General features: G+C 35.2%; 1 protein-coding gene across 4 annotated transcripts in view; it reads right to left on the bottom strand.

The window, feature by feature from the left end:
* MAGI2 (membrane associated guanylate kinase, WW and PDZ domain containing 2) overlaps positions 1-23,574 on the bottom strand; it is a gene marked incomplete at both ends in the record, with an annotated part of 1,136,641 nt that overhangs the window by 368,126 nt on the left and 744,941 nt on the right. For all 4 annotated transcript variants that reach the window (XM_084230806.1, XM_084230807.1, XM_084230808.1 and 1 more), the window contains one exon: positions 6,595-6,805. In XM_084230806.1, the coding sequence (XP_084086932.1) occupies positions 6,595-6,805 (211 nt within the window). The remainder of the gene's footprint in view (positions 1-6,594; positions 6,806-23,574) is intronic.

Raw genomic sequence — 23,574 nt, 5'->3', positions numbered from 1 at the left:
AAAGACTTAAAACAGGGCCTCCCCAGTGGCGCAGCGGTTGAGCGCTGGGTTACAAAGCTGCCCACAGCCTCTGCGGTGCCAGTTCGATCCCCGGCTGCTCCCCGGCCTCCGGAGGAGGGTCCCACATGGCGCGCAGACCTCTCCTGCCTCCCGCTGCTCCCCTCAGCAGTGTACTTCAGTCCTTCTGCCTGCTCTGCTCCCTGCTCTGGCTGTACCCAGTGCATGTATAAACAAAACAATAAATAAATAAATAAATAAATAAATAAAGCATGCCTCAGGGGAAAAAAAAAAAAGACTTAAAACAATGATAAATATTCATTTTCCTGGTCCCTTATTTAAGTTTTCTAGATTCCTGCTATGAGTGAGACCATCCGGTATTTTTCTTTTTCTTTTTGGCTTATTTCGCTGAGCATGATCCCTTCAAGAAAGTGAAAATCAAAATCAACAAAAAACTGTGAACCAGAGACACTTTTTGGGGGGTGGTGGGCGGGAGGGGAAGGATTGGGGTCAGAATGGGGCGTTTGCAATTGTATGGGGGAATATAAAAATAAAATTTAATATTTAAAAAAAAAATTCATCAGTGGAAAAAAAAAAAAAAACAATGATAAATACATTCGAATTTAAAAAGATCTCCTGAAAAGCCAATGCTGAGCCTCTAATTTTAACTGATAGTTATACTATATTTTCCTTTTAGGAAATATTTTTCCAGAAGAATACTATGAGATTGACATCAATGATATTTTACCTCATGAACTAACTAAACTTTTGAACTAAGTAAACAAATTCCAGATAAACTATTTAGAGTCCATTAACCAATGCAAAATGTGTTGGAAGTTAAAATTTTATGACTAGTAGTAGTCATGTACATCCAAGAACAATAATAACATAAAAAATTGTTGACTAAATTTTATGTATTTTACAAATAAATATTTGTTTTTAACGATATTTAAATTGGCTACATTTTATAATCAAAAATCCTTCCTTTATATAAAACCAGTTATAATCAATTTTACAACCATTTATAATTCATTTTATAGTCAATAAAATCCTCAGAATAGTTGGATCACTTTCCAGAAAACTTTCTCTTCTCTATATATCAACTTACAGAGAGAAGAACTATTAAAGGTAATAATCAGATACATCTAATGGATGGTAAACAGTGGAAGCTTTCATTCCAGAATCTCTTGCTTCATAGTTTCACTATTTTTTCTACTTATACATCAGTAATGGACATAAGTTATCAATGATTTTTATAATAATTTGTTTCACAAAAAAACATTCCTTAAATTTTGGTTGAACATATGAATGTGATTTTGCCGTCATATTATCTTTAATATGCACAGAAAAATTTTTTTAAAGAGATTTTGTTATAAATTGTGTTTTGGATGTTGTGGGTGTCTGTTTCAACCTGTTTTGTCTAAAACACTTATCTTGTCTGGTGATTGCACCTGAATCTTGTGAGGCACAAGAAGAAAACATATGAACAAAAATTCACTCTACCTACTATTTTTGTAATACAGACTATAGAAAGTAAACAGAGGCCAGATTTTGTGACTGGGAGAGACTTGCATGCCAAGCCATGAATGAGAATGCATTATGTTAGTGCTGCTTCATAAAAAACGGATATTTTTTCACCAATGAATTTCCCAAGTAATTTGTCTTCTTTTTAATAAATAAAAGTTTTACATTTCTAGAAATGGTAACTGAGGATTTACTTAAAACTTAAGGGGATATAGAAATAGCAACATAAGAAGAAACAGATAAATTGTGAATGTTGTTTAGAATTTAAAATCAATTCAGACTTGACAAAGATTTAGAAAACTATGTACAGCCATGGCATTTTTCACAGATGTGATTCTCACTTTCAAGAATCTGCATTGAACAATCTATTATTTAAGATGACATAATGTTCACTACCATTTGGGAAGATAGTAGTAAACAAATAGGTTCTTGTTGTCATTTTGTTTTTTGCCAAAGCAATAGCAGTCTCTTTTATGTCTCTAACTAAACTGACTGCGAAACAAAGAAGTAATTTAAATGGGATTCCCCAAGCATGTGAACCCAGATTAACCCTGTGTCAGCTCTCCTTTATGGAACATTGAGCCTCAGGAATACTTCATTTCTGGCGACAAAACTTATAAAACAAATACTATTTGTAGTATAGAAGTTTACTTTTTTTCTGTTAATGTTTGTATTCTGGAGGTAGTTTGGGATAACGTTAATGGCTTTGCAGGGTGAGAGCTATGAGTCCGTGGGAGTATTAATTTGTTCAAGGGTTCCTCAGAATCTCATCTACAAAAGGGGGGAACAAATGTTTTATAGGATGATCATGATTAATATGTGCAATGTAAGCATCATAGCAGATTAATTAAGAGTAAGAGCCAGCTATGTCCCATGAAAGAACAAATCTTATGAGTTTTGTTGACTATAGCATTTCTAAGGTTTAAAATGGTTCTAGCACATAGTATATGCTCAATAAATGTGTATTAAATAAATGGAATCAAAGCATGCTGGCTTTTTCAATTCTTTTATGACCAAGAGAAAATTACTTATTCAGTTTCTTCAGTTTTATAAAGTGAGAATTAAATGAGCGCAGTGTAAATGTGTAATATATTAGCTATTACTATCAAGGTAACCTGAGCACAGCCTGCCAAATTTGGAACTCAAATTATTACTAATTTGAATTTACAACTACTATAGTGTCTATTTTAAAATATAATATCAATGAGGCTGATGTTATGATTTTAGGAAACTTATGGTTTTAAACAATATTTGAAAGTCCTTTGAAAATTGCTAAAGACAAGACACTATTAAAGTTCAAAGCATGTTTGGAAGAGTGAATTCACTCACAATTTAAAATTCTGTTGTTTAAAAACATTTCCTAAGATGTTCACCTTTCCCCATTAAACATCATTGCAAATCTGCTTTTATCATTCATCAAAGGAAGCGGTTCTGAAGAATGTGGGAAATATAGTTGATCCATGAGTTCAGTCTTAAGAACAACAATGAGGAAACCCTTGTCTTTTAATTCAGAGCTTGTAAAGTACTGAGACCTATAATCTATTTTGTAGTACAGAGTAAAGCAACTACTTAAAAACATTATTGCCTAGAAGGCCAAAAAGTGAAATGATGTGTTACCTTAATTCAAAACCCACTACACACACACATACACACACACACAGTATATCTATCTATCTTTAAAACACATATTGAAATTAACATTTCAGCATAGGTAGCGTTTTCCTTCTCTATTCAAAATAAATACAGAAATATATGTAGGAATACGTATTTTTAAATTTTATACAGAAAAAAAATTTTATGCAGATAATCACAGTTCTATTCTCCTTTGTTTCACTTTATTTCTGTTTTATCATCATCTTAATTTTACAGGAGAGAATATTCAGTAAAGTTTAAAGGGGGGGTGTTTTCTAGAAAGGGAAACTTCCTTTATTCCGACTCTCGCAATATTTGTACTGGAGGGAAGTTCTTACTAGTATTAGCACTCCCAACTGCACAAATCTCTTTAATTTTTCTTGTCTTCCACCGCTCTTAACTTACTTCACCTTTTCATTTTATCTTCTTTCATTTCCCATGGCTACTCCAGGACTGTATCTGGACATATCATGGCTTGGTCTCTAACAAAGTCCTATTGTCCCACATTGCTTTTTCTCCTGCCACTGTGTCTTGCTCTACCAGATAGCTACCAAGAGGTTTTTATAACCTTTATTCACACAAAAATGCATTATGATGTCCATAGGAAAGGTACACACAGACCAAGGATTGAAATGTTAATTGTGTCGAATGTACTATAATTAGGAAGGGCAAGGGCATTCAAGAGTAAAGAGCAAAAGTTGTCACGAGAATATCAGCAAATCATTGAGGGAAAAGGAAAGCAGAGTAGCATGCCCCTGCATTTCTCATCCATGTTGGAATCAAGTGGGGGCACCAAAGAAGGCAGGCAGAAAGGAAGCTGCAGTGCAAGATGTGATGGTATAGAAATAACAGAACCAGATGAAAAATGCACAGATCCCTCCCTGTGCTGTGGCACCTGAGATCATCACCTTGAGCCTTGAGATTCAAAGGTAACCCTGTCAAAGGGAGGAAAGATGGAAACTAAAACGTCCAGGATGAAGAGAGGGGTGGAGGAATGCCTCCCTTCTTTGGGTTTACCTCCTTGAACTGGCTTTATGCTCCTCCTTCCTACATTTTTATCAACACTTTTCAACACTCTCACTTCAGCCCTACTCCAGGCATTTTCTCTTTTAGCTCTGGATGAGTCTCCCTAGCATTAGCTTTCTCTGCCACAAATTAAATTGTCTCCTCTTCGTCTTAATTTTCCACCTTAACCTGTCTCTGTTCCCAATGCCATCTGGTGATCCTTTCTTGCAGTAACAAGAAGCAGATACACAAACAAGCAAAAACCCTCAGAATATCTCAAAAGCCTCAATAGCACTAACAGATTAGCAAAATGAAAACTAGGTGATCATTTCATGGGATTCACCAGTGAATACCTACCTCTCTAGTAAGGTCAGGATTTCTTCTCACTATTCCTAATACTCCCTGGGGTGGTGTCTTTATAATGACAGCTCATATTCGGAATGCTTTAGCTACAGGGTCCCAACTTTCAAGTCTGTGTTATCTCACCTTCCCTATGATGCCTCTTCATATCACTTGAGTCCATGAAAAGTATTATAAAATTAAGAAATTGCTTACTAAGTGTTTATAACTATTTGTCTTCTTTCTCCAACTTAACATTTAAGAGCAGGGGCAAAATTTGATGAATCCTTGAATGCTGACACTGACTGACTGGATATTATTTTGGTAGATGGTCCCAAGTCCTAACAGAGTCTTATCATTTACTATATAGATGAGCACATTTACTATATAGTTTACTATATAGTTAATCATTTACACAAGTTGAGCACAACTTGTGTCTTACAAAGTCCCTTTTCTTCACAATCATGCACAATTAAAATAGGGAACTTTATTTTATAATCACCAACAATGAATGTTCTATAATTGAATTATTGAAAATATAGTAAGGAAACTTCTTAATCAACATGTTATGCTGGTTTCCTTATATTATTTCCACAGTCTTATTCCATTTGTATTATATAATAAAAATGTGTAATCATCATTCCCCTTGTTCTGAGCATTGATGTGGCATGACCTCACACTGTATTTTGGCTTCTGGTCTGCAGTGGGGGCATACCGTGCTTTTCAATATAACAAAACTCTGTATCTAGGTATAAAGAAATTTGAGGATTTTAAAATATTCTATATAATGTCTATTTTTCAATTAGTAGATTAAAAATGTCTCTGGGTCATTGATTATAGCAATAAAAATAATGCAAGTGATCTTACTCTTCCTTTTAAAAGTGTAAGATTTGTCAAAAGGTGAGTTGAAGGGATTCATTTTCTGCAAAACACTGCATTTCTCATACACATTGGAGTCAAGCAGGGCACCAAGTAATTACCTGATTATGTATTCCCTTGGCCACATGTATCAAAGTTTCCACCTTCACTTGAGAATTAAATATTGGCATGTGGTAACATTTCAATTTCACAACTGAGTTCTGCCTATGGAGATCTAAGTCACAAATCACTCCAGGTTGGGAAAGAGAATCCAGTTTTAATATTTTTCTTCAATAATCAGAGTTTACACATTTTTATCCACTGTCAGCACTGAAAACTTCAGATTCTATTAATTTTTCTCTTTGAGGTTTGTAAAGCATTAAGGGACTAAAGGCTATTGTTCATTTACAACATTTTTTAGTCTTTGTTCTTTCTAATGAGCATTTTGATTCTATGCAGATCAACAATTTAATTGTATGCTAAGATCTTCAATTTAGGAGTTCATTTTTAAAAGTTGCTCTATTTCTAGAAGATAAGGAAAAGGAATGTTGGATTGTATTGTTAATAAAATACACAAAAAATCTAGTTTGGAAAAAAAAGGAAAGAAAGATTAGGTTGAAAAAGTTTCACCAGAAAGTTCAGGATTAGCATTTCACTTTCCTTGGCATGTCATAAAAATGACAAGCAACTAATAGAATGTAATTTATTAAAAATAAGTATGGTGAACTTATACAAAATAAATAACTTTATTGACACCTGACTTCAGGGTAAAATGCTAAAAATACATTTTTTTTATCAGTAAGTATTTTGCTCTAAATAGCTATATCCTATTAAACCTCTCAACATAATTGTGAAGGTTTCCATCAATCTGACTTTAATGATGGAATTATTTCATTTAGATGATAAGGAGATCTTAGAAGTGTAAAGTAAGCATTTTTCCATGATATGTAGACTTGTTTTTAGTTCAATAACACACTTAGAGATTTTAATTTTCAGTTATGATTGCAACAAATTTTATAGCATAGTTTTATAATACATCTTTTCATTTATAGTTATAATCTGTAATCCTTAAGTGTATTAAGGCATTACCCCATTATTCCCTTTTAAAGAACAGAGTCATTCTCTCTATTATTAAAAATAAAATTCAATATTTGAATTTGGGTACACTTCCATTTGCTATGTAATTTATACACTGCTATTATCTTTATGGTAATGTTCAAAGAAATTTGTGAAACTTACTCAATGAAGTAGACTTCACCTTTCTCTGTATAGGCCATTTCCCAGTTATCAGGCAATGGGTCTGATTCCTCATTCTCTTCTGGTTTAGTGGGTTTTACATCATCCATCTGCTCCTTCAGCTCCTCAGGCTGACTGTATACTGGTGCAGGATAAGGCTGGGATGGTGTCTCCCCTGAGGCACCTGCATTCTTTTCTTCAGGCTCACTGGATTCTACAAAAGAAGAAGAGCTTGTGGTTAGCCATCATCATCACAATAATTCCAGAGCAAATAGCTCTGGAAAGGACAACTATGCCAATTTGAGTTCCCTTTTCACTCATCATTTATCTTTGTCTTTCAACTAATTAATTATTGCTGATTACTTCATCAGGAATATTTCACAACATATATGTGGTAGGCAGAAAAATGATCTGCTAAGGATGTTTCTGTCCTACTCCTGGACCATGAAAATGTTACCTCAGTGGCAAAAGATTTGTAGATCTCACTAAATTAAGGACCTTGGCATTGGGAGATAATATTTGATTATTCAGATGGTTCAACGGCTTGTTAAAGCATAAAAGGAAAGCAAAATAGAGGGTGAGAGGTAGGGATGAGTGCTAAAGAATAACCAAAGTGACATACTGTTGATAGTTTCAAATACAGAGGAAGAGAAATAAGCACAAGCCAAGAAATGTGGGCAGCCTCTAGAACCTGGTCAGCAAGCAATAGATTTTCCCCTAGAGACTGCAGAAAAGAACACGGACTTACTGATACCTGGATTTTTTAGCCCATAAGACCCACCTCAAACTTCTAATCTATAGGCCTGTAAGACAGTAAATTTGCATTATTTTCATGCATTAATTCTGTCTATTTTTTTACAGAATCAATAGCAAACTAATACAACAGAGCAAAACCTTAAAGAGATATATACCTTAAGAGAAATGATAACAGAGTTGGAGGACAAAGTCAAGGATTTCAGCATGCAAATTTTATGAGTTACAAAATGGGGAAAAGAAAAACATGGGAAAGAAATAATAACTCATAAGAAATGCAACAGTTACCTAAGGAATAAACACTTGAGGCTGTATTAATGAAGCACATAGACCCATAAACAGTCTAGGTGAAATTTCCAAACTTCAATTTTTAAAAGCTTCTACACTGAAAAAAAAGTGCTCACTTACAAAGAAAATAGAAATAGAAGAGCATCAGAACTTTCATTTGTAATATTCTAAGTTTAAAGACGGTAGGGTAAAATTATAGTAACTTGAAGAAAAAAAGTATGGAAATCTAAGAACTTAATTCTGTCAAAATGCTATTTGTCTGTCTAGGCAAAAGAAAGGCACTTTAACACATGCAAAATTTCTGACTGCATGCTATTTATGTATCTTGCTTGAGGACAACATTTGAGGAATTATTTTAACCATCACGATGAGCAGAGATAATAAATAAAATGAGAAGATAATAACATAAATGAGAAGATAATGTTGAAGGATTTCCTTAAAAAGGCAAAGTAGTGGTTGGGAGATTAATTCAATGGGAAAATGTTTAGACTTAAGAATCTTCCTGGTTCATTCAAGGCTTTAGCACCACTATCTTTAGGTTTTGATCTATTAAGTGTGGTGATAAAAACACCATGGAAAAGTTCAAGGGAGCAGAGAGCAGAGTAGCCTGTGAACTACTTTTGTCTAGAATCTTGGGAGGAATGTTTCCTAAAGAGTCCCTCCAAATCCCCACTGGATGCTCAGAGCAGAGAAATAGTGGAGGGAAAACATTTGGCAAATACTACTCCCAAGATTCCCTGTGGCACGGATGTTATAAAGAAGCCTCAGTATGCTCTAGTCAGAGACTTGGGATGAAAACAAGAATAATAAAACAATCAGTCTGCAGTAAGGGTCTCTATGGTTTTTCTCACAGAAGTTATGGTGGGGATGGTTTAAACCAAGACATGGAAGGAGAGCACTAATGACATAAAATGTCAATGTAGGGTAAGGTAACCATCCTAGAAATATGAAATTCTACAATGGTTTCAGAACATAATAAAAAACTATTAACATTAAAATATACATATACAAATACACATACATTTTGGCTCAGTAATTCTACTTTGAGAATGTATCCTTTAAAAGTAAAGGTGATGGTGTGTAAGGATACCCATATAATAATATTTATTGCAGTACGGTTTGCAGTATGGGAGGAGAAGGGAGAGGGATCAGAGGGAGGGAGGGAGGAGCACAGGGAGCTGTGGTGATGGTGTGTGGGTGCATTGGTGAAGGGAATTCTATGGGGACTACTTTGGGGGAGGCAAACATTGTTTAAAAATGAACAATGATGTAAAAAGTATATAAACTATTTTTTAAAAAAGTATACAGTTTAAGGCCTCCCTGGTGGTGCAAGGGGTTAAGAAATGCACTATGAAGCAATCCCCGGCCGGCCAGGGAGCTACCCACACGGTGCAGCAGACCTCTCCTGTCTTGCCCGCTGCTCCCCTCAGCAGTGTATTTTAGTCAGTCTGCCTGTTCTGTTCCCCACTCTGTCTCTGGTGAGTCCTCTCACCCCTCGCATCTCTGGCCTGTACCCCAGCTCTTGTATGCATAAATAAATAAATCTTATAAAAAAGTATATAGTTTAAAATAATTAGATCTGTATCTGTTGACCTGAAAAAGGTACTGATGATTAGTAGAGAGTAATCCCAGTTGCAGAGTAGTATAAATTCTTAATGGTATTTTTTAAAAACTAAGCAAATACCTACTCTCTAGATATGGGCATATAATTTTGTATTTATATGAGATGAAAGCAGGATGGAAGACTGTACAAACAGGCTATTTCCTTTGATTACCTCTGGACAGTAAATTGAATGGGTATTAGAGAAGTTTTCTTTGCATTCATTGGCTATTTGTAACTTTAAGAACAAAGATAATTTAAGATGGTTAAGTAACATAGAATATTATTTTTATCTCAATATGAGTTGCTTGAGTTAATTTTTCCCTATATGCTTCAATCTTAGAGAGCAATACTAAAGCATTTGTAGGAATTAGCATTTTAGGAAGCACAAGAACACTATCTAACCTTTGAGTTAAAAAAAAATACTATAAAAATAATATGGACCTTAATCATAGAGTCTCCCATTTGATTCCTCATACAATTTTGACCTTTATAAATTGTGTAAGGAAAGAAGTAGCAAGAGAATTATTATTGCATTTTTCAGATTTTCTCTGCTGCACCTTATTACATCATGTAATTACCAATATATGGAACACACACTTCTCAGGTATTTCCAAATGTCATGCTGCATTTGAAAAGTTAAAATGCAAGGTCATGTTCTTATTCGTTTATTCAATATTTGTTTAATCAGTGTTTATTAAGCACTCAATTGGAGCCAGACACTGAGGACAGAAAGGTGAGAAAGGTAGGTGTGATCTTTATTTTCATGGAACTCAAAGTATGTCAAGATGTGTGGTCTTTTAACCATTTTAAGTGTGATGAATGCGACCAAAAGTAAAAGCTGAGGTCTTATGCAAATACATTCACTTAATCTCATATAAAGAGTCAAGCAAAGCCTTTATCCCCGATGTGCTATCAAATATCAGACTGGAAAAAGCGGTCAAGAACCTTTATTTAGAAGAAGGAAATGGAGAAAGAAATAAATAAGAGCTGGAGTAGGCAAGGCCACAGAAAGTGTGCTTGGGATTTGGAATTATTCCCTTAGAGTGACGAGAGGGTATTGATGTGTCTTAATCAAGGGGATGATAAAATTATATTTTAATTTTCCAAAAAGATCCCTTTAACTATTCTGGGGCTTGAGAATGACAGGAATAGCTATTTCTAGACCAGTATGAAGTTATTTTTGTGTTCCATACAAGAGAATATGGTGATATTAGCATGGAAAATTGATTGAAAAATATTGAGAGTATAGATTTATGATTTTCAAAAAAAAAAAAGGGGGCATATTTAAAAAAAAAGAAATCAAAGTAAACCCTGTGGTTGGTGAAGCTGTTTGTTGAGATAGGAAACATGAGGAGAGGAGCAGAACTCTGTGGGACTAGGGGGAGCCTGAGGATAGCTTCAGGAAGTCTGTGTCAAACTGCAATGGAGATCTTATGCCAAAGAGTTCTTGGCTGGAGAAAATCAACTGTGAAAGACAACAGCATATGGATAGATTGTATTATAATTTAAGCCACAGGAGTGAATGAAATTTCCTAGAGAGACAATGGAGCAAGTGGAAACAGGAATGCCTACAGCAGCTGTCTGAAGAACTCTGACATCTAATAGTCAGTGAGAGAAAGAACAGGAAAGATCAGCCAGGGGAGGAATAGGAAAACCATAGAAACCAAGCAAAGGGCAGGGGGAAGAAATACATAACTGTGGCCAAAGGATCTGAATAGTCTGGCAAGATAAGAACACAAAATGCATTGTAATTTATGACATGGAGGTCACTAGTGACATTAGCTACGAGTTAAGGTAGTCATTACAGTGGAGTGATGGGTGAAGAACACAGACTAGGAGGGATTAGAGAGAATGAAAAGAAGTTTAGCTATCAATGATAAACATTTTATTTGATTACATAATACTATTTATATTTTCATGAGAAATGTAAGACATCTCTTTAAAAATCTATAGTGAAGTAAATTGCATTATCACCCTATGTAGGTTTCAGGTGTGCATCTTTGAGAATCAACATATGTACAAACTACATTAAGTCCACTTCTATCGGGCCTCCCTGTGGCTCAGCGGTTGAGCACTGGATTGTGAAGCTGCCCACAGCCTCTGTGGCGCCGGTTCGATCCCTGGCCACCGGGCACAGGTCCCACATGGCGCACAGACCTCTCCTGCTGCCTGCTGCTCCCCTCAGCAGTGTATTTCATCAGTCTGCCTGTTCTATTCCCCACTCTTGTGAATTCTCTAACCCTTCCATGGTTCTGACTGTACCCAGTGCTTGTATAAATAAATAAATAAATCTTTAAAAAAAAAAAAGTCCACTTCTATCCTTCACCATACTATTGTCCCCTTTGAATGCAAGACATCTGTTGAAAATAACTTGTCTCGATAAGTCTATATTTATTGATGTGTTAGAGATTACAGAGCCAAACTCTCCCAGTTTGTCTAATTCATTTGTTATTCAATCCTTTCTTATTTAATGGATCAATCATAATATCAGCAAACCTGAATTTAATACCTACAACTTGCAAGACTCTTGATAAGAGCTTAAAGCAGGGGGGTGGGGAGGGGGGAGGAAGTTCTAAGCAGGCTCTTGTGAATGAGATTGAAATAAAAGTAATAAGTAGCACCTGTCTTATCTGAACAAAAAAGCAAAAAATGGGTAAGCAAATGGAAAACCATAACATTACTAGACTATTCATAAGGCGAGTTAATCTAGGAGTTTAACTTATAGTGAGAGTCAAGGGCTTCTGTGAAATCTGGCATAGGACAGATTTATCCAGCAGCACTGAACCAGGGCAGACTTCCCAAGCAGCTGCAGAACCTGCTCCTGGAAGAGCAATGCAGAACATTAAGAGGAAGAAAGAGGAGCTGAATCAAGCAGGCCCTGAATATTCTTCCAAAGTGTATTACTTAGATCAGTCATTCTGCTTCTCCTGGGAGTAGCAAGGAAGATCCTCACCCTAACTTTGGTTCACTACATAGAGCATTATGATTTATTAAATGGCACTCAGTGACAGAAAGGCATTTTATACATTTTTCTAGGGAGACAATATAATACACAAGGGAATACAAGAACCTAAGACTGCTATCTGAGGAACTCAAATAATTGTCAGTGAGAGAAGAAGCTGGCATTATATTTCCCGTATCACTAGGGAAATTATGTTATTCACTAATCAAACAAACATTTATTAAGAGCCTACTAAGTGCCAGGCACTAGACTGGAAAGGAGAATGCAGTCCAAATGATGTACATTAGTTTGCTATAGTTGTTGTAACAAAACACCATAAATTGGATGACTTAAATAATAGAAATGTATTAGTTCACAGTTCTGGAGTCCAGAAATCTAAGATCAAAGGCTTAGCAGGACCATACTCCCTCTAAAGCATCTGTTCCAGGCTTCTGCTAGCTCCCCGCTTATGGCAACATAATTCCATTCACAAGTTGCATGTTATTCTTCCTGTGTTCGTGCCTGTATTTTGTGTTCCAATTCCCCCTTTTTCTAAGAACAACAGTCAAAGGCTCACCCTATGGCAGTGCCCACCTTATCTTAATTATATTTACAATGACCCTATTTCCAAAAAAGATCATAGTCTGAGAAAATACCCATTCGTAACAGAATATACTTTCTAGAGGAATTTTAACTTCACAACAAAATTATGAGAAAGATACAGAGATGTTCCATGTACTCCTTGCTAGCACACATGTATAACTTTCCCTGCTAATAATATCCCCATCCAGAGTGGTACATTTGTTACACTGGATGAACTTACATTGACATATCATTATCACCCAAAGATCACAGTTTATATCAGGGTTCAATCTTGGTGATGTACATTTCATGGGTTTAGACAAATGTATAATGCCTTCTAAACACCATTATAATGTCACAGAGCAGCTTCATTGCCCTAAAAATCCTCTGTGCTGTGCCTATTCATCCCTCACTGCTCCCTGACAACCACTGAGCTTTTTAATGTCTCTATGGTTCTGCCTTTTCAGAATGTCATATAGTATCTACCTTTTCAGACTGGCTTTTCACTTGGTCATAAGTGTGTACTTATTTATTTTAATGGCTTTATAGTTCATTTTTTAAAACACTGAATAATATTCCATTTTCTACATGCACCACCACAATAGACTTTTTGTGATGAAGGACATGAAAGAACTAATCTTACATTCCAACCAAGGGTGTATGTACAGACACTCCTACTAGTACCTACCTTGCTCCTCCCATGGAGTTAAGTTTAAAAATATATGTGTTCAAACCTGCCCTCACAGGACTCCTATAAATATCAGATCTGTGGTTAGAGAAGCCTTACAAAATTTGAATTCTGACTAAGGAGAGGGAGGTAGATAACCCATGCATATGTTTTATTTTTATTATGGTGTTAAACTATTTCTTGATTAGAAAGTGGTCCTGTAGATTTGTCCTTCTCAGCATGGTTTTATTGTTAAATCTAAAAATGGAGTTTTTTGATATGTAAATGTAATTTTTCCCTAAGATGCTTACTGCTGAAGTGAACAGAATTTATCAAACACTGGAAATTTTCGAGCATTCCTTTTTGCATTTCTAGGTTTCCTTAGATGCCTTACAAACTAGAGCAAATGTTTTTTCACTAACATCAAAAACCAAATATCTCAATAAAGAAGGAGTACTTCTTTTTAAAGAATGGTAATGACGAAAAAATCTTTGCCTTTCATCAGGACTATTAGATTTCCTGGAAAATCTAAACAAACATGAGAAACTAAATAGATGATGATGTACAGTCTTATAAGTCATGAACTATAAAAACTATTTTACCGGGCCTGCCCGGTGGCGCAGCGGTTGAGCGCTGGGATGTGAAGCTGCCCGCAGCCTCTGCAGTGCCAGTTCAATCCCTGGCCGCCAGGTGAGGGTCCCACATGGTGCACAGACCTCTCCTGCCACCTGCTGCTCCCCTCAGCAGTGTACTTCGTTAGTCTGCCTGCTCTGCTCTCCTCTCTGGCTCTGGTGAATTCTCTCACCCTCCCATGCTTCTGACTGTACCCAGCGCTTGTATAAATAAATAAATAAATCTTTAAAAAATAAATATATGATTTCCTTCCTCGCATAAGAAATTGAAAAGCTCTCCAAGCTATGTGCAAACCACAATGAGTGAAAGTCATTTATTTGGAAGCGTGTTAACTATATGCATTTTTGCATTTTTTTGAGTCCACATAAATTCTATAGTTCTGAGCAGTCTACGGTTTTGCTATTACAACAATATGTACAGTAGCCAATCTATTTGCTTGTATGGCATTGCCTAGAGGTATTCTAACCCATTGGTTTTTTGGGTGTGAGACTGAGGATAAACCAGAATGCTATGGTTTTGAATGTACCCATTCAATTTTATTAAATAATAATCTTAAGCCAAGATAAGATCTTTTAAAGAATGCCTATTATATCTCTTACCCAGTTAACACTCTGCTTGAGGGAAAATGAAAATGATTTTATTTTCAAATTAGATAGGAAATTAATTTCATTTTTTGAACTGTCATAAAATTTGAATTTCAAAATTTGTTTTACCCTGTGAAATTTATATTTCTAATGGCTATGTGACAAATTTAGCAAATATAATTTTTCCTTGTTTTTACAGTATATCTTTGGTTATAAGAATGACTAGAACACATTTAAGCAATAAATATGCTCACAAGAAACAATTGAGCAAAATTCCAAGGCTGGTGTCACATTGGCTGTGGTTGAATCTGTCCTTTAAAGGGTGAAGTTGGGCAAATTATATAAAAAGTATATATACTTTGTGCATACCTTCATCTCCTTACCTATACAAGGAGAACGATGACATTATCCACCTATAAAGATTAGATGTGACATGAATATATAAAAAGCTTAAAGCAATACATTTCTAGATCATAGTAAGTATTCAGTAAATGTTATATGTTATTACCAGTGAGTACTGCTACTTAGAACACTGAATGGTGTAATTTAATCAGTCAAGCAAGCTAAATGGTTTCTCCCTACAGAAATGAAAAGTGTGGTCAATTTTACATGATTGTAAGTATAAGGCACTTTCAAAAAAATAATGCAATTGTTAAAAAAGATACACACAAAAGTAACATTTCTTCTTTATAAGGTGTTTGCATAAATTGAATTTTTCCTCTCAGTTGAGACAAGCTATGGGGATAATTGATTTAAAGGAGAAAAGTCTTCCTCAGAAACCACATATTTTTTTCCAAGTTCTGTATTATTTCCTGTAGGGTTTTGCATTTGACACAGTGGCTGCTACTGGTGAGTTATGAACTGGTATCATTTGGGCAACATGGACTTAAGCAGACTCACAGATGCAGCACCCAATTTTATATTAGTCCAAAGCTCAGGCTCCTTCCATATCCATAGGGTAACCTGGCTTACAATTCTGTTACAACTGAGAGCTCACCACTGTTTTCTGCTCATTGGTGGTAGTGACCATAGCAGTGGAAGTGGCAGGGCTTGAAGATTTCCCTTGCTTTCTTACAGTCCCAGCAATCTCATCAAAAAGTACCTTATTATAGTGAGCCAGGTCTTAGTGTACTGTGGTGGGGGCAGGGCACAGTCAAAGTATATTTGCTTTGCTGCTGGAAGTTGAAGGTCTTATTTGGAATTTGAATAACAGAATTTTGCAAATGTGTAAGCACTTCAGGGTTGATACTTTAACAAGAAAAATTTACCACTATAATTAATGTTTGATTATTGCCATACTACAGATTATATATTGTAGTGAGAAAGCAGAGGGACATTTTGCCTTCAGAAAGGAAACAGTGACATTGTAGGTATCTACTTGCATTCTATTTAGGCAGTTGATTGAAAGAAGTCAAGACTGTGGCTTATTGCTCAAAGAGTGTGCTTATCAAATGTCCACATTTTTCCAAAGTCTTCTAAAATGAGAAAAGGAATTCTTATATGGGTGTTAAAATGTTTGCACATTGTGTGATTAATGAATTTTTGTTCATCATCCACAAAACAATTACTTTTTTTAAGAAACATGCATTATAACATTATATATTTCCAGCATTCACTATAGAGAATTAACATGTGTATACTTTTTTTTAATGTAGAAACACATGCACATGGACAAAATCCAAAAGCACACAGGTGAAATACTGTGTAAAGTAGATTTTCTGCGTGTTTCTACTCCCAGTGCTCTACAATCAACTAGTAAAAATGGCTCTTTTCCCTGCTCCTTTAGAGATTTTTCTATTCATATTACTAGCTTTTACTCAGTGTTTTCTGAATGCTTGGGGCTCATAAAGTGTTTCTAAAATCTAAAAAATGCATTATAAATATTTTCATAGAAGGTATGATGAGGAGTGGCACTTAGACATAGTGGCCTTCAAAGATGTCCTACAAGGTATACAGATGAAGGGGATGGCTTGAAGACACTATACTTATACATCTAAATATATGTATTTAATATTTTTTGAGATGTTAACAAATATTTCCTGTTATTATATAAGGCCATGAAGGAAATAAAGTACAAAAAGAAGTATTAGCATTAGGGAAAGTTAGGGTGATGGTTATGCTTCTGACTTCTGAGCTATATCAACTGAGGAAGCAGCAATTTACAATCACGTAATGAAATCATTTTTTTACCTGTAATATTTATAACCAAATTGGATCTCATCTATTTAGGAAACCGAAACATATGAATAATGAAGAAAGCATATTCAATTCCCCAGAATATTTTTCATCTATATTTAACCCCCACAAATGTGTAAAAATTGATTGGTGCAATGAAAGAATATGAGAAACTATGAAAGTAGAAAATTAAAAGTCTATGAGAAGAAAATGACAAGGTAAAAATATCCTGAGAGATGAAAAAAATAAATTGTAAAGAATCACTAGAAAGGTTACTAGAAAGAGTTATTACTCATTAACAGGGGAGTAGAAAAGTTCTTTTAATTAGTTTATTTTCTTCTTTGTGCAGTATTTAATTTTTATTAAAAAGACTGGAAAAATGGTAATAAAATGAATCCTCATAGTGATATTGCATATACTATATGACTTTTATAATTTAATAAAATTTAAAGATATTTGTCATACAATATGAAACAAGTCCCTCAAATCTTCAACTAAATTTGGGGTAAGAGAAATAGCTACATGTATAGAAAATATTCAAAAGCCCAAGCAAGATGGAATGAAAGGAAACATATCCATAACATTTCTTAGAACTTGCTTTCAAAATTCTGAAATAAAAAATAGGAAACTAGTATCATAAGAAATATAACATCACCATCTGAAATTATAGTAACATCAGGGGGACTTACAGAGAAAAGACAGAGGCCTTTATGTAATCTTGATCTTGATAATTCAAGTGCTATTCTTTGGGGCCAAATTAGCGTCAAGGTATTTTTGATGAGAGCCAGACTGAGTAGGAGAAAAGATAAGGGCACTATTTCCAGTGATGGAACAATGTGGAAGGAATGAGTGTGTAGAGACCTACCTAGAAAACTTCCTCTTCAGAGACACAGCCAACCTTTAGCCAGAAATAACAAGAGCAATCCTCGTCTGACAATAAAGTAGCTGAGATTTCACCCTGAGAATTATAATCACTTCTATGAGGAGATATGAAAATGGAACTCAGAGTGAAAATCAGACCAAGAGGGAAAGTATAACTATGATTAGAAATAAGCTTAGATTCTGAGAATGCCTGGAGAAACTGCAAAAACTTAATCATTCCAACTAGTTCACAGGTTTTCTGCAGGTGCAGGCTGTTCTTGTTCTGTATTCCTTGTTCATGTACAAAATCTTTCTCTTACGCAAACACACACATCACTCAAGTCCTCAGAGAAGTCGAAAAACACTCTCCACAGAGGTTGAGTGTAAGATCCCAAATATGCTGAATCAGTCTGAGGGCATGAAGAAGTCTGAGGACATAAATACACTGCTTTCAGTTTAATCGTGAAGCAAGTCTGCCTTGATTTAAAATGACATTTCTGAAACAGGCCATGATTTTATCTTTTCCCCAACTGTGAGCTATTGTATTTCATAACCCCTAACTCCAAAGTGATTACCTTATTATACACCTAGATACTCAGGGCATCTCATAATTAGCAGTTTTTACTTTCAAGTATTCTTTTCAAGAAAACAGAGAAGTCCCTCATTTATAAGTGGAATACCTTATTTTAGAAGGTCAACTTCAAATTGCCTCAGAAATTTGTCCTCTAACAGGGCTGAAACTCAGTACTGTGTTTGGGAACATGATAATAAAATTAAGCCTCCTCAAAAAAAAAAAAAAAAAAAGGTAAAGATGTGGGTGGATACACAAATCGCAGTCTCTGTGAACTCACACACACAAAAAGCAGGGATAGACATTGGGGTGGTTTCAGAGTGGGCCATTATTCACAGGAAAACAGCGAGATTCACTACGGAGGACATAATTCTTTTGACAGTGACAGGACCTCATTCACAGAACCAGGACTGATGGTGCACGCAGTCAGCGTGCCAAGCGGCACAGGACCTGGATGTGGGTCCCTAATGGTGAACTGAGATCATTGCTGAGGACACTCGGTGATCACATAAGGGACACTCTGTTTGCTCTCTGGGAGATGCAGTTCATTTGCACTAATTGCAGGCTTGGGGGCCTGGAGAAGGCAGCTCTGTGTACACATACTGTGTTCCCTTTGTTGGTGAAGGTAGCTCTCACGGGCCTGTTCCTCCTGACATTGTGTGTGTGTGTATTAACAGAGAGAATTAGCTGCCTTTAAAATATATGTGCATTTCTAATTCTTTGCACTAGGCTTATTAATAGCTGGTGAGGGGAAGCTACAATATAATAGTGAATTACTTTCCGGAAAAGTTTAGCAGATAATTCATGAAATAAAAGAAATCCCAGAAAGCTTAAGCCAATTACTATGGCATACAGGACTTTGCTTTTCTTCAGAAGAGCCGAATCTTTTAAAACAGCCTATCTATTTAGCTATTAAGTACTTTTGTCTTTCCGTATTTTCACAATTAGATAGAGTGAATGGTTCTTAGCTCTAAAGAATTAAAAAAAATACACTTATGTATAATTTTCTTTAGTTATCACACATCTTTTGAGGGAATCTCACATCTTTCAAACTGAGAAACACTGCATGCTGAAGACTTTAAAAAGTGTAAAATGAATGTAGAACAAATCTAATCATGCTGATAGTTTGACATCAAGTATAGATGATAAAAAAAACATTGACTAAGGGCTTTTAATACTTAAAGACATATGCTAATCACTGAAACAGGTAAACAAAAACATAAACATAATCCCTGCCCTAAAAATGCTTACAATGTATGTGGGGATGCCAGATACACACTTTATGAAAAGTTACTGACAAGTTCCAAGCTGATACCTCAGAAGTGAGTGAAAAGTATATATTGTACTATAACTCTCAACTTTTCATGGTGGAGATTTTCATTATAGAAAATATAAAACTTTTCACTAAATGGTGGATAAAAGAATTGGAGGTTCCTATGTAGGAAATGCTTATCATACAGGAGAGGATGTTTCATTAGTTTGGGTGGTAGATGAGAGAAGAGAGTTAATGTGGTAGGGTAGTGGGAATCAAAACTAAAAAGATGTTACAGCTAAATGTAGGAGGACCTGAGTATTGCCCAAGTATTAAAGAAATGGAAACACATCCATATTTTGAGGATAGTTAGGTGACAAATTATTAGTTCAAGAATCTTCACTGACAGGAGGATAGGTAATTTGATAGGGATGGAACTGATAGAAATGTAGATCATTTAGGGGACTGAAGTCTACATATGAAGTGATCAGGTAGAATTGAGGATGTGGTATGGATATTTGGAAGGAAGAGATGAAAAAACTATAGGGTGCGTTGTCTCAGATACTCAATACAATTGATTAAGGCTGGGGAAGAGAGGCATAAAAGATAACGAGGTATCTGGATGAGAAGAATTAGAGAAGTCAGCTAAAGGGCTTCGTCAGTTGGTTTGCTTATTTGTTTTGTGGAATAGGAGTTTAAGTAGAGTGTTATATTTAAGTTGCTAAAGAAATGCATAGGTGGAATTATCCAGAGGGAATAGTTAGAAATATAGTCCTGGGACACAGGAGGAGGGAAGGCAATGGGTAAATCTTCAGTATTTGAAGCCATGAGGCTGGGTGTCAACTCTAACAAGATAAAGATGTCTAAATATAGGTGAGACTAATGTCAAGGGAAGGTTTCCTGGGGATATGAATTTTAAATATGCATTTAAAGACAGATTCTCTAGGATGATGTAAGGTTATATCATCCTTGCAAACATTAGCTATAATACCATTGCAATGAACCCAGTGATGGGCACATATATTGTAGATGGAATTCATTGAGTTGCAGGATTATGGTTTTCCTGATGGAGGTGAGGAGTCACTCAGCATGGTTAACATTGCAGGGAAATGTGATGGAGAAAGAATGAGTTCACATATTTGTCGGTCCAAATCTCAACTCTGCTAATAATTAGTTAGATACCTTAAATTAAATTTCAGCACCTTATTCTTTAAGTAAATATACTATGATTGTGAGAATAAAAATAATATAAACGGTGGCAAGTCTCTTTTAATGAGTGCATACAATGGGCAAAAACATGTTGATAAAGTAGTGTTCATATCTCTCCACATTGTTTAGAAATATATTTATGCTTTTGTTTGGTGCTATAAAGGCTCAGAATAGTATAGCAGCTAAGAGCATGGTTGAGGATCCAGCTTTCCTATATATGAATTCTAGTTATTGGGCTAATTCTTTAACTGTAATGTACCTCATTGTCTTAATCTATAGTATAGTACCTACGTAATAGGACTGTTAGAATTAAATGAACTAGAACATATAATGAGGTTAGGGAATTCCTAGCTCATGACAACATTGCAAAAGAATTTACTTATGTTATTACTGAGAATTGATTATTGGCTATTGATCAAATTACTGACTATTGATTTAAAATATTATCAATATCTTTGTAATGGAATAAAGTAAGCTCAGGAATTTTTATTCACTCCCCAATATATACCATTGATTACACTACTTATGCTGGGAATTGATGTCCGATATTAGTTACTACTATGGGCTCTTTGTCTATAAAGGACAGAGTTAACGTAAATTCAAGCTACAATTTCCTCAATATTCTCTTACGTGTCCTGCATCTGGTAAATATATATGGGAAGAAGACATGGAAGGACAAAGACTCCATGCTGGAAAAAAATGTTAAGAGGTTCAAATGTAAAGATTTGGGTAAATTTATATGAGAGGGGGTAGCAAAGAAAATCATAAATTTTTAATGGGATGAACCAAAAGAAAAACAAAAGCATTTCAGAGGGAAGTTGTCAAATATCTCTAATAAGAGATGATGGACCAATTTTCTTGTTTGGGACTGTCCTCCCATCTTTGAACACTAGGTGAAAAACTGCCTTATTTATACAACACTTGTCTTCCACAACAGGATTGTCAAAGATAATATAAAGGTTACTTGTCCAGCCAGGCTTACAGAACCATTGTTTGAGACATCTATTGACTGCTAGAAATCTCACAGTTGACCAGCATAGTAATTCCCTACCATCTTCAGGCTGAGCGGTCGAGAGACAGTCATATGACTAGGACTGATCAAGAAGAGTTTAACCTATTTGATTTTTCTTTAGGGATCTTAGACCACTTTATAAAAATATCCTACTCCTCATATCCATGGTACAAAAAAAAGGAATAGTGATTCACCAAGTGCCCCTCCCATGTTATATAAATATTTAGTTTAAGTGTCTGTGGGTCAAGAACACTTTGATTTGCTCTATACAGATTAGAAATGAAATAACAATTCAGGCCTAACCAGGGTCATACTGTAAGGTGTTAACTGGGAAGAGATTTTGTATCTGCTTTGACCCCCAACTTTTGGTTCTTTTGGGGCCAATGAAGGTGAATGGGTTTGCTTATCACATTAAAGATCAACTAGGAAAAATATGTACAATCTACTTAATTTAAATCTATTACATGATAAAAAGCAAGTGTTTTCAAAATAAAAAAAGACAAGGTATCTGATTGCTTGAAAATTACCAGGTCATTTTATAGTAGCCAAGTTACACTTACCAGATTTTTAGTGTTAATATTTGGAAATCAATGATTGTAAGGGTCAGAGAAAAAGTTGGTGATCATCAATACATTGATGGAGGTTATCCTCCTCGAGTAATCAAAATGAAACTACTTTTTAAGGTTTTATACCTTGACTTATATAGGTTAGAATTTGGTTTCCCTGTGTTCAATGAAGAATAACTTTAGAGGTATTTTGAACAAGGTAGGTAAAAAATAAGCTTATGAAACTTTTTTCATGAAAATAGTTGAGTATAGAAATTCAAATACTATGGCCATAGGGAGGCATAAATAAAAATACAGACAACTTGGAGGTTCCTCAGTCTACTGAAAATGAGCTACCAAATGACCCAGCAATTCCACTCCCAGTGATCTACCCAAAGGACACAAACACATGGATTCAAAAGAACACCTGTACCCCTATGTTTATCGCAGCACTATTTATAATAGGTAAAACCTGGAAACAACCCAAATGTCCAAAAATAGATGACTAGACGAAGAAGACGTGACATATACACACAATGGAATATTATTCAGCAATCAAAATGATAAACTCATGCCATTTGCAGCAACATGGATGGAACTAGAAGGAATTATGCTCAGTGAAATAAGCCAGAAGGAAAAAGAAAAATATTGGATGGTTTCATTTATAGCAGGAATATAGTGGAACCAAATAAGACATCAGTGTAAAAAATAATAACAGTGCAAAACACAACAAAGCAAAAATGGACAATTATAAATCAGAGACATCCTGCAGGGGAGGAGGAGGGAGAAGGATCAGATGGAGGGAAGAAGGAGCACAGGGGACTGAGGTGATGGTGCACGGGTGCATTGGTGAAGGAAACTCTATGGGGACTACACCTGAGGGGGTGGGGGGAACCCAATATTGTTTAAAAATGAACAATGATGTAAAAATAAAAAAAATTAATATAAAAAAGTACAGACAACAATGTAGGACACATCTTAAGGATAGTACGTATGTGGGATGCACATGTTAACATTTTTCTAGAGCTTTAAGCTTCCTCCAAGCTTAGAGGCCAAGAAAATGCCATAATTTTGTTCTGATAACATTTAATTATGAATAATATGAAAAAGTCTATTTTAGAAATAAAAATTTTGGTACCCTGTTAGTAGTAATCATAAGAAAAACAGCAAATCCATACCTTTAAAGGCACATCTTATTTCTATCTGATATTCTTTATATGATACTATAGGTAATAAATTAAATGGGATAACAAGCTTCTTCCTTGTTCAAGAGTAGGTGATTTTATAATGTCAGTGCAGAAAAGAAT

Source organism: Talpa europaea, assembly GCF_964194135.1.
Source record: "Talpa europaea genome assembly, chromosome: 3".
In the NCBI taxonomy this organism is placed as follows: Eukaryota; Metazoa; Chordata; class Mammalia; order Eulipotyphla; family Talpidae; genus Talpa; species Talpa europaea.
Note: the sequence above shows the minus strand (reverse complement) of the source record. Positions and strands in the feature narration are given on the sequence as shown.